Source organism: Myotis daubentonii, chromosome 1 (assembly GCF_963259705.1).
Source record: "Myotis daubentonii chromosome 1, mMyoDau2.1, whole genome shotgun sequence".
Taxonomy (NCBI): Eukaryota; Metazoa; Chordata; class Mammalia; order Chiroptera; family Vespertilionidae; genus Myotis; species Myotis daubentonii.
In genome coordinates, this window is record NC_081840.1 from 76,851,547 (window position 1) to 76,865,340 (window position 13,794).

The window sequence follows — 13,794 nt, forward strand, 5'->3', positions numbered from 1 at the left end:
TTTTCTATCTGGTTATTCATTTAAAAGTACTTTTAGCATTCAATTACAGTTGAATTTCAATATTATATTAGTGTCAGGTGTATGACACAGTGAACAAACATTTATAGAACTAATAAAGTGATCCCCCCCACAAGTCTAGTGCCCACCTGGCACCATACAGAGTATTCCAATATTGTTGACTATATTCTCTTTGCTGAACTTTACATCCCTGTGATGATTTTGTAATTGTCAATTTGTACTTCTAATCCTTTTACTTTTTCCACCCCTCTGATCTCACCTACGTAGGAGTTAATGTAGTTCACTAACTTGGTGTTCTCATGGATGCCCGCATGACTGTCTTCAGCAGAACTGACCTTTCTTTGGGATAGCTCTTTGGTGGGTGTGGTGGGTGAGGGAGGGGCCTCAGTTTTCACACAAAGGGGAAGAATCCCATCCTATCTTCTCAGTTTTGATGGTTATTTTCTTTTAAGATTGTCTCTTAAGTAATATGTGGCAAAATTTTTAATTTCAGTTCAATCAAATAATCTCTTTTTTATATAATTTTGATTACTGATATATTTGGACTCATTTCTAATATTTTAGTTTTGCATTGCATGCTCTTTTTTTTCTCTCTTGTAGTCTGTCTGCTATTGCATTGTTAACATATTCTTTTTTCTTTCTGTTGACTTAGGAAATGTAAAGTATCTCTGTTCTTAGGCCAGCATTTATATATATAAAAGTCTAAGCGACTGAATGACCGAATGACCGGTCAACCGGTTGCTATGATGTGCACTGACCACCGGGGGTCAGACACGCAATGCACAGGATAAGGCTCCCTCCTGTCTGGATTGGGCCTACGGGGATCTGGCCGAAACCAGCTATAGGACATCCCCCAAGAAGTCCCAGACTGTGAGAGGGCGCAGGCTAGGCTGAGGGACCCCACTGCTGCACAAATCCATGCACTGGGCCTCTAGTCTTTAAATAAATGTGTATGTGTTATTCTACAACATTTCCCCCTACTATATCCCACTCCTAGTCCTTGGGTTACTTTTTATCTTGCTGATTTACTATCTTTAGAATGACTCCAGTGGCTAGTTGAACAAATCACAAACCAGCTATATATATATATAGCTGTCAAACTATGCAGTTTAGGAACTGGGTCACTCTTCATAGGATTTGTCAAGTTTCTACATAACCCATTGAAACACTGATAATCTAGAAACACCATCCACCCTTCCTCATACATTATTCCAGAAACTTCTCTTATATAATGTGTTTTCAGAAAAATCACCAGCTTATACCTTCATTTATTGGAAATACTGACTACTATAATCCTGCACTGCTTGTATTCACAATTTGGGAGAGATGACTGTGCCATCTCACTGGGCCAGTGTGGGTGGAGTTTGCTGTTAAGATGAATGACAGAGCTGAGAGGTGATTGGTCCTCAGTGAGTCTGGTGAAACACACTGAGTGCAGGAACAACATTTGCTTTGGTCTAGGACTCTACTCCCTCCAGAACAAGGGCAAAGGCACCACAGCACCTTGGCAAGACGTCATGGAGAGACACCTGGGGGCTCTGCTGGGGCTTCTGTGTGCCCAGGTTTGCTGTGAGTCCCAGATGGGGTGCTGGGGAGGGTTCCACCGCTGTCAATAGAAGGGGGAAGGCAGAGCTGACACAGAGCTCCTACTCTGGTGTTTCTTGGGATATTTTACAGGTTTAGAAACTGTATCAATCATCCCCAGTGACCTCATATGTGTCTGTTTTTCTCTTTCCAAGCAGGGGTGACAGGGATCAAGGTGGAGCAGAGTCCTTCAGCCCTGAGCCTCCAGGAGGGAACCAGCTCTTCTCTGAGGTGCAATTTTTCTACCGCAGTGACCAAAGTGCAGTGGTTCCGACAGAATCCCGGGGGTGGCCTCATCAATCTATTTTATTTAGCTTCAGGGACAAAGCACAGTGGAAGGTTAAGCTCCACACTGAATTCTAAGGACCTGTACAGTACCCTGAGCATCACAGCCTCCCAACTGGAGGACTCAGCCACCTACCTCTGTGCAGCGAGTGCACAGTGCTGCCAGGTGATCTGCAGCCTGTACCCAAACTGCAGCTGGGCCTGCAGCCCCACCCCTTCCACGGGCAGGCATGTTGCCCCACATTAGCCTTGCACATCTTTGAGTTGTCAAATTTATGTTCCAAACCTCTTTTCTGTCCTAAAATTAGACTCTTCAGCTCTGTCATTCACCTTTTTGGGGCCTTATTTTTTCCCTGAAAACACTTTATAGGTAAAAAACTCTTATATGGAACCATTAAGATAACCGATAAAAATGCCAAATACAATGCCGGCAGCACATAAATGACATGTGAATTACTTTGCTGGAAAAGGCTTGGAAAAATATAAGGTGGTCAGGAAGTAGGAAGAGCCTTGGCGGATTGCTCAGTGGTTAGAGTGTCAGCAGTTGGATTCCTGGTCAACGGTTGCAGGCTCCATCCCTGACCCTAGTGTGTGTGGGGCGGTGCTTGTGGGAGGCAACCAATTGATGAGTCTCTCTCACATCAACGTTTCTCTGTCTCTCCTGCCCCCTCCTCGTTCCCCTCCACTCTTCCAAAAAAAAAAAAAATCAATGGCAAAAATATCCTCCAATGAGGATTAAAAAAAAAAAAAAAGAAGTATGAAGAGATTATTCTGCTTTTTCAGTTAACTGAAGATGGTTCTACTTTCAAGGAAAAAGGAAGAGAGCCTGTGAGATGTTTTTTAAAGTTTGTATTAAGCTTATTCACTCCTGGAAATATCAAATATAAAAAAAATAATTTTATTGAGTGGCAAACACTCTATCTAGCTTATTGCATATATTATTTATTTAGTACAAATAGCACCCTGTAAATATGCACATTCTCATTTTATGTATGGATAAAGTGAGGGTTGTTGAGTATAGGTGACTTGCTTAAATTAACATTATTATTAAACTAGAGGCCTGGTGCACTAAATTCGTTCACAGGTAGGGTCCCTAGGCCTGGCTGGTGATCAGGGCCAATCTGCGGGGCAACTAGCAGGGTGATTGTGGGGCCCCCGCTGGCACCCACCTTGGCTGGCCTGGTGCTGCCCGCTTGCCTGCCCCACTCCTCGCCACCATTGCAGGTCAGGGACTGGGGGCTGGGGGTAGCTCCTGCATTGAGCGTCTGCCCCCTGGTGGTCAGTGCATATCATAGGGACCAGTCGTTCCACCAGTCATTCTGTCGTTTGGTCGATTTGCATATTAGGCTATTATTATATAGGATAATTAAAGACAGGGTAACATGAGAGCTTATACTTTGAGCTACCTGGTATAGAACAGTCTTTAAAACCACCTATTTCAAGTGATTTTTTTGATAAATTTGTACAATGTGTTTATATACATTACCAACAAAATATCATATTTAGATCATTTAAAATTAAATTTATTAGGGTGACATTGATTACTAACATTATATAAGTTTCAGATTTGCAATTTTATAACACTGGTGCTTTTAAAGTTCCACCCACTTATGGGATGGAACATGTGTGTGAGCAAAGAAGGTACATGGGGCAGCAGGACACAAGACAGGAACACTTTCTGTTTATACTATTCCCTTAGCAGACATAGACAATATTTACTTTTTCCTGGATTTATTCTCACAGAGGTAATCATAAAATTCCAAGAAATTCAAATGGATGAGAAAGGGTTTGTTTTTTTTGTTGTTGTTTTTTTTTCAGCAAAAGATAATTCTGGAAACTCACAGGACTGAGGGACATTATCAATGTCTAGGGAAAAGAGCATTGCAGTGGAGTTTGGGAGAAAAGTGATAGAATATGGAATCTGATCCAGCAATAGCCAGGGAGGCAGGAATCCATGCTAGGAGAGTTGGCTTATACTTTAGAAGAAATTCCACTAAGGATATGAGTCAGTAATTGCATTTTAGGATATGCTATCCATTTGATATGAGAAAAAGAAACCACCTCAAGAATAAACTTCATGTGTTTATATTTTATGAATCTGCAGATTTCATTTTTTTCTTGTGTAAGAGAGTGAATCACGGTGCTTTTCTGATTTCAAACATGTAATCCCAGGCCATCACTGAACAAACCCAACAGCTTCTGACTCTTTACAACATATTAACAATGACTGAGTTGTGTTCAGGGATATAAATCTTAATCTCTACATTCTTTCTTAATCTCTGGTCTAAAAGTTGTTTCACTTATTGCTGCCTTTGCATGTATGAATCATAGGAAACAGGGTAAGAGAACATTTAACAGCAAGTTCAGTAGTTGTGAATGTAACCACAAGATGGCAGTGCACCTGTGCTGATGCAGAACATGTGGAGGGTGCATTTTAGTGGATTCTGAATGAACAGGCTTTGGCAGAAGCACAGTCTTTTCCTTATTGGCTGGGTAGAATGTGAGAAACCCCTATGATGGTCAGAGGAAAGGAGGGGTAACTTGATAACAGCAGTAGCTCCCCTGGCTGTGATTGCAGGTGCACAATTGCTCCTGAGTAGGAAGAATGATGAAGACGTCCATTGGAGCTTTGTTCATGTTCTTGTGGCTGCAGCTGGACCGTGAGTTGAGGGTTTATGGGAAACAATATATTAGTGGATATTCTTTAGAAGCAACACTGGCTTTATTCAGGGTTCCTTAGTTACTGGATAAAAAGAAAATGATAAAGTTTAATGATCTGGTCAGTGTTCTTCTTTCTCTGACTCTTTCTTTCTGCATAGGGGTCAGCCACGGAGAGAAAGTGGATCAGCATCCTTCTACCCTGAATGTCCAGGAGGGAAACACCGCTGTTATCAACTGTTCTTATTCAGACAGTGTCTCAAACTACTTTCCTTGGTATAAACAAGAACCTGGAAAAGGTCCCCAGTTCATTATAGACATTCGTTCAAATAAGGACAAAAACCAAGCTGGAAGACTCACTGTTTTCTTGAATAAGGCGGCCAAACATCTCTCGCTGCACATGGCAGCCACCCAACCTGGAGACTCAGCTGTCTACTTCTGTGCAGCGGGTGCACATTGCTTCCCAGGCACCTTCATCCTGCACACAAACCTGCGAGTGGGGCAGCCCCCTCTGCCTGGGAGAGACCTGCAAGCACAGCATTTGTGAAATTGTCTGCAAGTGGAATCTAATGTGTTGTATGTTAAAAACACATAATAGGAAGGTTAGTTTCAAGATGATCCAGGAAGTGTTAAAATATTTTGTTGAATGGCTATTGCATATGGATTCTTGAAAGGAGTTAGTAATGTTTTATGTTGAAATTGAGGCTTTAAAGATGAATTTACATTTGATATTTAGATACCACGCCTATATAAAACTTCTTACCATCATTATCATAATTCTTACTGTGGATGGACATTTAAGTATTTTATTTTAAAAATAGTATTTATTTATTTTATTTTAAAACATTATATGCTAAACATTGAAAATATGTACAGTACAAAACCACAAAATTGATAATTCTGTAATGAGGTAAGATTAATATTATTTGGATCACTCTTTTCATCAATTTTTATTGTAATTAGTATCATTTTTTTCACTATTATACCTTGAATAGTGCATTTCCATTTCATAAAGTATTTCAAACATCTGCTTTTTAATAGCTGTATGAGAGATTTTAATAACTTATAATTTTACTAGTGTCCTGGTGCATGAATTCATGCACATTGAAAGGAAATTAATTAGAAGAAATATTATAATATTGCTATTAACACTTTTTCTGTAATAGAAGTGTCAGAGATGAAAGAAAATTAGTAAAATGTATATAAAAATAATATATAAATTGATTAACAAATAAACAATAACAACATGATATAACAATAACAAAGACATGATATAAAAACATGATATAAAACAACATTGATAAAAACAATGACTGATAAATTGATTAAACTTATTCTAACACTGAAGCCAGTGTCAGACAGGGACAAATCAATTCTTGGAATCAGAACAACCTCTCCTACACAGATCCTGTTAATACTTCAGCTTTGATTATATTAGTTCACAATCTTTTGATAATAAATCTAGTACCATTACAAAGACCCCATTTACTATTAAGATTCCTCAGTAGCATGCTGATTGCGCCTACTTTCAATTCTAATTTATGACACGGCATTTCCCGAAGGAGTAATACTTTTAAGAAATTTGATGGGAAAATTTTTCTTTCTGGCATCATCTGTTGAATCTAGTATTATTGTTGATTACACTATCCTCTCTGAGTCTTAGTGCAATATCCGTTCCCCAGCCTTTTTCACCATGTGGGAAAAGAACAGGATGCATCATTGCATCTAATGTAGGAAAAGCATGCTGATTTGTTTCATTTTAGTGGCATCCAGGTTATTGGGATCTGGTTTACAATGAATGAGCAAGTCCCTTTCAAAACGAGGTCCTCCATCTTCGTGACGGCAACTTTGGTTACACGGGGATAATTATATCTACCTGGATCACTATTATGATCATATTTAATTGCCATTGTTACTTCCGTGTGACGACACCACTTTCTTTCAGCTTCAGAATGTCAACAAAAATAACCAAATTCATAATCGACAATGACAGATCGAAACACACACATGTGATTGGTGGCAGCAAAAGCTTTATATGTATTGCACATGTGCGAGTCAACTTAGCCTTTTATAGATATAGAATAAATTTGCTTAATTAGTCCTGCTTTCTAATTTAGCTAAACTTTTTCCAGCCCAGTGAAGCACCCCAACTTCTCTTTCAGGTAATTGTCAGCAACACAGCAGTAAATATCAACATGAAGCAGATTATTATTGCAGACACGCAGGAAGAAAAAAAGGTAAAATATTTAATTGCAGCAGTGTTTGACTATATTCTGTGCAGTGAGAAAACCTGAAGTCATTTTCAAGGTTCACCATTTCTTACTTCTTTTCAGTCAGATCAACTTTCTAAGCTTTCTAAATCTCTGTTTTCCAGCTAATGAAAAGAAAATGGGATTCCACTGAGTCTCCTGTCTACCTACTCCAGGACTTCTGTGAGGATTAAATGAGATGAGGCATGGGAAAACACTTCACAGACATATGGTTACAGTGTAAAGTGTTTCCACCTGAGGCTAGTCATCGCTAGGGAGAGGAAGCCAGGTGTTGCTACTTGATGTCATTACCCAGACAGTCGGACACTCAGCATATTAGCCTTTTATATAGATAGCCTAGAGTCCTGGTGCACAATATTCCTGCATGTGTAAGGTCCCTAGGCCTGGCTGGTGATCAGGGCCGATCAGGTTCTTCCTTCCCCCAGCTGCTGGCTGCTGGCTGTTGCCTGCCCGCAGGGGCCTTCCTTCGTTCTGTGCCACGCCCTGGTGGTCAGCACACATTAGGGAGCAGTTGAACTCCTGGTTGGTTGAACTCCCAAGGGGACAATTTGCATATTAGCCTTTTATGATAGGACTAGAGGCCCAGTGCACAAAAATTTGTGCACTCAGGGGGGTCCCTCAGCCCGGCCTGTGCCCTCTCACATTCTGGGACACCTCGGGGGATGTCCACCTGCTGGCTTAGACCCACTCCCTAGGGGATTGGGCCTAAGTTGGCAGTCAGATATCCCTCTGGAAGCCTAGGAGCCATCGGGGGATGTCCACTTGTCAGCGGGGAGCAGGCCTAAGCTGCAGTTGGACATCCTTAGCGCTGCTGAGGAGGTGGGAGAGGCTCCCGCCACCACTGCCATGCTGGTAGCCATCAGCTTGGCTTGTGGCTGAGCAGAGCTCCCCCTGTGGGAGGGCACTGACCACCAGGGGGCAACTCCTGCATTGAGTATCTGCCCCCTGGTGGTAAGTGTGTGTCATAGTGACCAGTCATTCCTAGTTGTTCTGCTGTTAGGGTCAATTTACCCTTTTATTATATAGGATAGAGGCCTGGTGCATGGGTGGGCGCCAGCTGGTTTGCCCTGAAGGGTGTCCCAGATCAGGGTGGGGGTCCCACTGGGGTACCTGGCCAGCCTGGGTGAGGGGCTGAGGGCTGTTTTCAGGTTGGCCACACCCCCTTAAGGATGGGGGTCCCACTGGGGTGCCTGGCCAGCCTGGGTGAGGGGCTGAGGGCTGTTTGCAGGCTGGCCATACCCCCTGGCGACCGAAGTTCCCAGCTTCTCCTTTTTTTTTTTCCCCCTGGGATTTATTTATCTTCTATAATTGAAACTTTGTAGCCTTGAGTGGGGCCCAGGTCCAGCCAGAGCAGGCGGGAAACTTGGCCTCCTCCATTGCTGGGGGCAACCCAAGCATCCTGCTTGCTCCAGCTCTGTGGCCTCTGCCATCTTAGTTGGGTTAATTTGCATACTTGCTCCTGCTTGGCATGTGGGCGTGGCTTGTAGGTATATGTTTGCATTTACTCTCTCATAGAATTTAGAAGACAGAGTTGTGTATTATTCACTGCAGTAGCTTCAGTACCTAGAACAAACTTTTTCACATATTTGATAATCAGAAGATAGTTATTTAAGAAAGAAAAGTGAATTCTGGTATTTATCCATCATTTTAATTTAAGGTTTGTGATAGAATAAATTTATGAGTTGATTCATGAATAACAAATATTTTTAATGTCTATATTTGATTATTTAAGTATGCACTATATCTTTTCATTTATATATGACTTTCTCAATAAAGCTCTGTTGTTTTGAGATAATTAAATTTACTCTTAGACTTGTAATTTTTTGCTCCCATTATGACTTAAATCCTTCTTTCTGTGCTACGTAGGATTTTTTTAAATAGAAAGTTGATTTATTGGTGGGTGTAAGGTGGGGAGCAGCACCGAGACTCTCACCAGTGCAGGGCCGGCCATTTGTCCAGGGGACCACGACTAGAGATATATTTGACCCTACAGCCATCTGGGATGAGGTGCTTCTCGGCCACCATGTCTTCAAACTCATCCACATTAAAGTTAGTAAAGCCCCACTTCTTGGAGATGTGGATCTTCTGGTGGCCAGGGATCTTGAATTTGGCTCTGTGTAGGACCTCAGTCACATGCTCCTTGTTCTGCAGCTTGGTGTGGATGGACATAATGACTTGGCCAATGTGGACTCTGGCCACTGTGCCCTGGGCTTTCCAAAAGCACCCGCATACCTGCCTGGAGCCTGCCGGCCCCAGCACAAGACAGCATCTTGTTGATGCGGATGCCGTGGAAGGGGTGCAGCTGCACTTGGATGTGAAAGTCATCTTTGCCACAACTTTTCACCACGTACTTGTTGGCACAGATTCATACGGCCCCCAAGGCTTCGGAGGAGAGCTGCTCATCTTCATCTGACACCATGTGGCCGCAGAGTGGGAACTCATCTACTTCTGCCTCTTCCGCCCCAGGTCAAAGATGCGGATTTTGGCATCAGGGATACTGAGGCAGAAGCAAGAATTTGGGTATGGCTTGTTCTTACAATACCAGTAACACTGGGCAGGGCAGTGACCCATGGCAACACCAGGCTCTTCAGTGGCATACTGAAGGGAAAGAGCAGGATATTTTTGATATGTATTCATCAGCCACCTTATTATTAGTGTATTGCACAAAGGCATTGGACTAATTTAAAGATAATTTGTTACAAATCTCCCTGCCTAATCTACATGTTTTGTTTTGACTGAATGAAACATTACTGACCACAATCTTCTCATTAAAAAAAAAAGTTTTATTGATTTCAGAGAGAGGAAGGGAGAGAGAAAGAGAGATAGAAACATCAATATGAGAGAGAATCATCCATTGTCTGCCTCCCACACGCCCCTACTGGGGATGGAGTCTGAAACTCAGGCATGTGCCATGACAGGGAATTGAACTGCAACCTCCTGGTTCATGGGTCCACACTCAACCATCCAACCACATCTGCCTGGCCACAATCTCCTTTAAAAATATTATTTTTTTTAGTGTTATAAATAAGTAAGTGGGATGAAAGATATTGAATAAATAATTAATTCCCTAATTCTCCCACCCTGGTCAAATGTACACTATTTTCAAAGAAGGATCTCTTACCCTTTGAGGGACCTGGAGAGTATTATGCTAAGTGAAATAAGCCAGTCAGAGAAAGATAGGTATCACATGATCTCACTTATATGTGGAATCTAATGAACAAAATAAACTGATGAACAAAAATAATCCAGATAATGAAGCATATAACAGATTGATTATTTCAGAGGGAAGGGGAAAGGTTGGGAAGAGATTAATCAGAGAACTTATATGTATACTAGGGGCCCAGTGAACAAATTCATGCACCTTGAAAGGAACTGTGGGCTGTGAGGCTGTGGTGGGTACAAGGGTGGGTCTCCGCCAATCCTCCAAGCCCCATCCTGGCCCCTTCCTCTGCAGCCTTGGTCCCCTGTCTGCCAGCAGGCCTGCTCCCGCCACTGCTGCTCCCATGCACTGACAGTGCAGAGTGATTGGGGCCAGCTCCAATGCACTGACAGTACAGAGTGATTGGGGCCGGCTCCAGTAGCGGAGCGAGTGGGGCTGGCACTGTCAGCAGGTGCGAGTCGCACTGGCTCCAATCGCCTCTCAGGAACAGGGGGAGGTGGAGAAGCCCTCAGGGGCACTGAGCACTGGAAGTGGGTGTGAGCAGGGCCAGCGCTGGCAGCAGGTGCAAGTGCTGGTCAGGACTGCAGCATGCAGGAGCAAAGAATTTTCAGTAAACACCACAGGCTTGCCCCAATGACAGCGACCAGCACCCTGCCTTGGTCTGGTGCCCCTACTCACCTGCTCCACCATCCTGCAGCCATGTTCCATGCTCTGTTTCCTACTGCTGACTCCTGCCATGCTCTGCACGTGCCCCCTGATGGTCAACGCACATCATAGAGACTGGTTCTTCTGTTGTTTGGTTGTTCTGCCGTTGGGTCTATTTGCATATTATGGTTTTATACATATAGATGTTATTTTATATTGTTTAATGAGTTACTTTAATTTAGATTTGTTAGCTGAGTTAAGATACCCTCATTTACTTTATAAGATACCTACTATGTGACCTTTGTGTTCTTTCATCTTATTAACACTCTAGCATGGAAGAGCTCATTTCTATTGTGTAGATTTACCTGCATCCCACCAGTCTTACTCAGAAAATGATCAATAATTAGTGGCTCTAGGGTAACATTGTGAAGAAGCAGAGTGTGAAGTATCTCTATCCACTCTTGCCATAAACTTACCACTCTTCTAAAAGCGTTTTTTTTTTTTTGCCATCACGTGACTCATTTGTACATGTCCAGGCTCTCTTTGTTTAATGTTCCACAATTTTAAAAAATCTTCATTTTCTCCTATTTCCACCTTCCACCTCTAATGCCATTGTATGTGTGCCATAAAATGTGAATGGTAATAGATGTCTATTAAGTAACCTTGTATTACTCACTCTTATATTTACATTTGGAAAGCAGGTGTACATGGTAGAAATCTTTCTAAAAAGTGTCTTTATAAATTTTTATTAAAACGTTGCCATTTAACATAAATTTTTTACCACTTTAATAATTTAAGTGTAAAATTGAGTGGTATTAAGTACACTTACATTGTTGTTCAAGAAGCAGCACTATCTTACCTGTAGACCCCTATTAATCTTGAAAAACTGAAAATTTGTACTCCTGTATTTGTAACACTGCATTCCCCCACTCCCATCCCCCCCCCCCCCCAGCCCCTGGCAACTACCAGAGTTCTCATTCTATGAGTTTGAATATTTTATACCTCATAAAAGTGGAATTATGCAATATTGGTCATGTTGTACTTTATTTCACCTAGCATAATGTCTTGACAGTTCACCCATGTTGCAGCATGTGTCAGAATTTCTTTCCTTTGTAAGTTTGACTAATATCCCAATGTCTGTGTATACCACATTTTGTTTATCCATTCATCTGTTGATGGATATTGGGGTTGTTTCTACCTTTCAGTGGAAAAATGTATGTAAATATATCACATTTTTTGAGTATATACTCAGAAGTAGAATTGCTGTATCATATGGCAATTCTTTAAAAATATTTAAGAAACGTTTACAATGGATAATCTGAAGAACTATGGTCTAAACCAGTGGTCGGCAAACTCATTAGTCAACAGAGCCAAATATCAACAGTATAACGATTGAAATTTCTTTTGAGAGCCAAATTTTTTAAACTTAAACTATATAGGTAGGTACATTGTTATTAACTTAATTAGGGTACTCCTAAGGCTTAGGAAGAGCCACACTCAAGGGGCCAAAAAGCCACATGTGGCTCGCAACCCACAGTTTGCCAACCATGGGTCTAGACAGCTTTATCACAAGCAAATTTTAAGGAACAAAGAAAGAGTAGTCACTAGCCATGATGAAGTTTCAGTTTCCTGGTGATTCATAAAAGTCTGAAGTAGTTTGTCAGCTTTTCTACATCACATTGTTCAAGTCAGGTGCCTAATAATTGGTCTGTAAATGCAATAGGCAAAAGAAAGAAACAAAAGACATACAGTTCAGCTCTGTCTGGGTAGCTCAGTTGGTTAGAACATTGTTCCCATATGCCAAGGTTGCGGGTTCGATCCCTGGTCATGGCTAATCCAGAATCAACCAATGAATGCCAAACAAGTGGATCAACAAGTCAGTGTTTCTCTTTCTTTCTCTCTCCCTTCATCTTTCTCTCTCCCTCAAATCAATATAGAAAGGGCATACAGTTCAAAAAGAAAGAAGTGAACCTCCCTTAATTCACAGATAGCATAATTTTCTAGTAGAAAATCCAAAGGAATCAACAAAAATGCTCCTAGAACAAGTAAATAAGTTTAACAAAGTCAACTGTACACCTATTATATGATCCTATCATTCCATTCTCTGGTATTGACCATAGAGAAATCAAAAGGTACATTAAAAAATCTTATACACAAATGTTCATATCAACTTTATTTGTTACAGCCCCAAACTGGGCCCAGGTGAATAGATAAATCGTTTTAATCTCTCTATGATGGACTACTTACTACTCAGCAACAAAAAGACTGAACCATTGATACTTATGAGACCATGGAAAAATTTCAAAATAATTATGATGAGAGAAAGAAACCAGACAAAAGAGTACATATGATTCCATTTATGTAAAATCATAAAATATGCTAACTAATTTATAACAGAGGTGTTGCCTGAAAATGGGATGGGTGGTGAGAAGAAAATTGAGGGAAGAATTAAAAGGAGACTTGGGGGAAGATCCAAGATTGTTGCCGACGGGACTGTAGGCTGCTAGAGAGCGTGAGAGTGAGAGAACGAAAGGAGAGTGTGTGGACGTGTGGGGAGTGTCAGTATTTGTGAGCGAGGGACAGCTATACTCCAAGGGACTTTTGGGGACTGACAGAAAGGTGCCTCGTGACTGGGCAGCCACTACTGCAGCTGAAATCTCTCCCAGAGCGGTCGGCTCTGCTGCAGAGGCCAAACCATCTTGAAGGGGAGATGGCTGTGATTGGGTCCACCCAGGACCTTACAATGACAATGCACAGGGACCAGTTACCTCAGCTGCGAATCCACAAGCTCCGGAACTCCAACCTCCCTGACCACGGGTGCCTAGGAGGTCTGCTCAGGGGGAGGCAAATGCTTGAATTTGCGGACGGGCCCTGTGCCTTCTCACAGAGTAGAAGGAACAGCTGAATCAAAGAACACCCACCCAGAACTGGCGAATTAAACACAGCTGGCATTGCCTAAAGAAAGTCAATACAGGACAGAGAGAGCTACATAACCAGAAACCCTGAGAGCTACATAACCAGAAATCATGGGGAGACAATGAAACAGCCTGCATATGAAAGAAAAGAAGGAATCACCAGAAAAGGAAGTAAATGAAAAAGGAGGTAAAATATATGACAGAGAAAGAATTCAGAGCAATGGTTATAAGGTTGCTGAAAAGGATGGAAGACAAATTC

The 13,794-nt window shown here is 41.8% G+C and overlaps 1 pseudogene and 1 gene segment (V, D, J or C); one reads left to right on the forward strand and one right to left on the reverse strand.

Annotated features, from left to right (window-relative positions):
• The first annotated feature begins 4,417 nt into the window (after positions 1–4,417).
• On the forward strand, positions 4,418–5,092 carry LOC132227844 (T cell receptor alpha variable 13-1-like). The segment is given in 2 exon segments: positions 4,418–4,547; positions 4,707–5,092. Coding segments are annotated over 2 exon segments (441 nt in total).
• A 3,639-nt stretch (positions 5,093–8,731) lies between these two features.
• Positions 8,732–9,402, reverse strand: LOC132224149 (large ribosomal subunit protein uL16-like; annotated as a pseudogene).
• Between the last annotated feature and the right edge of the window lie 4,392 nt (positions 9,403–13,794).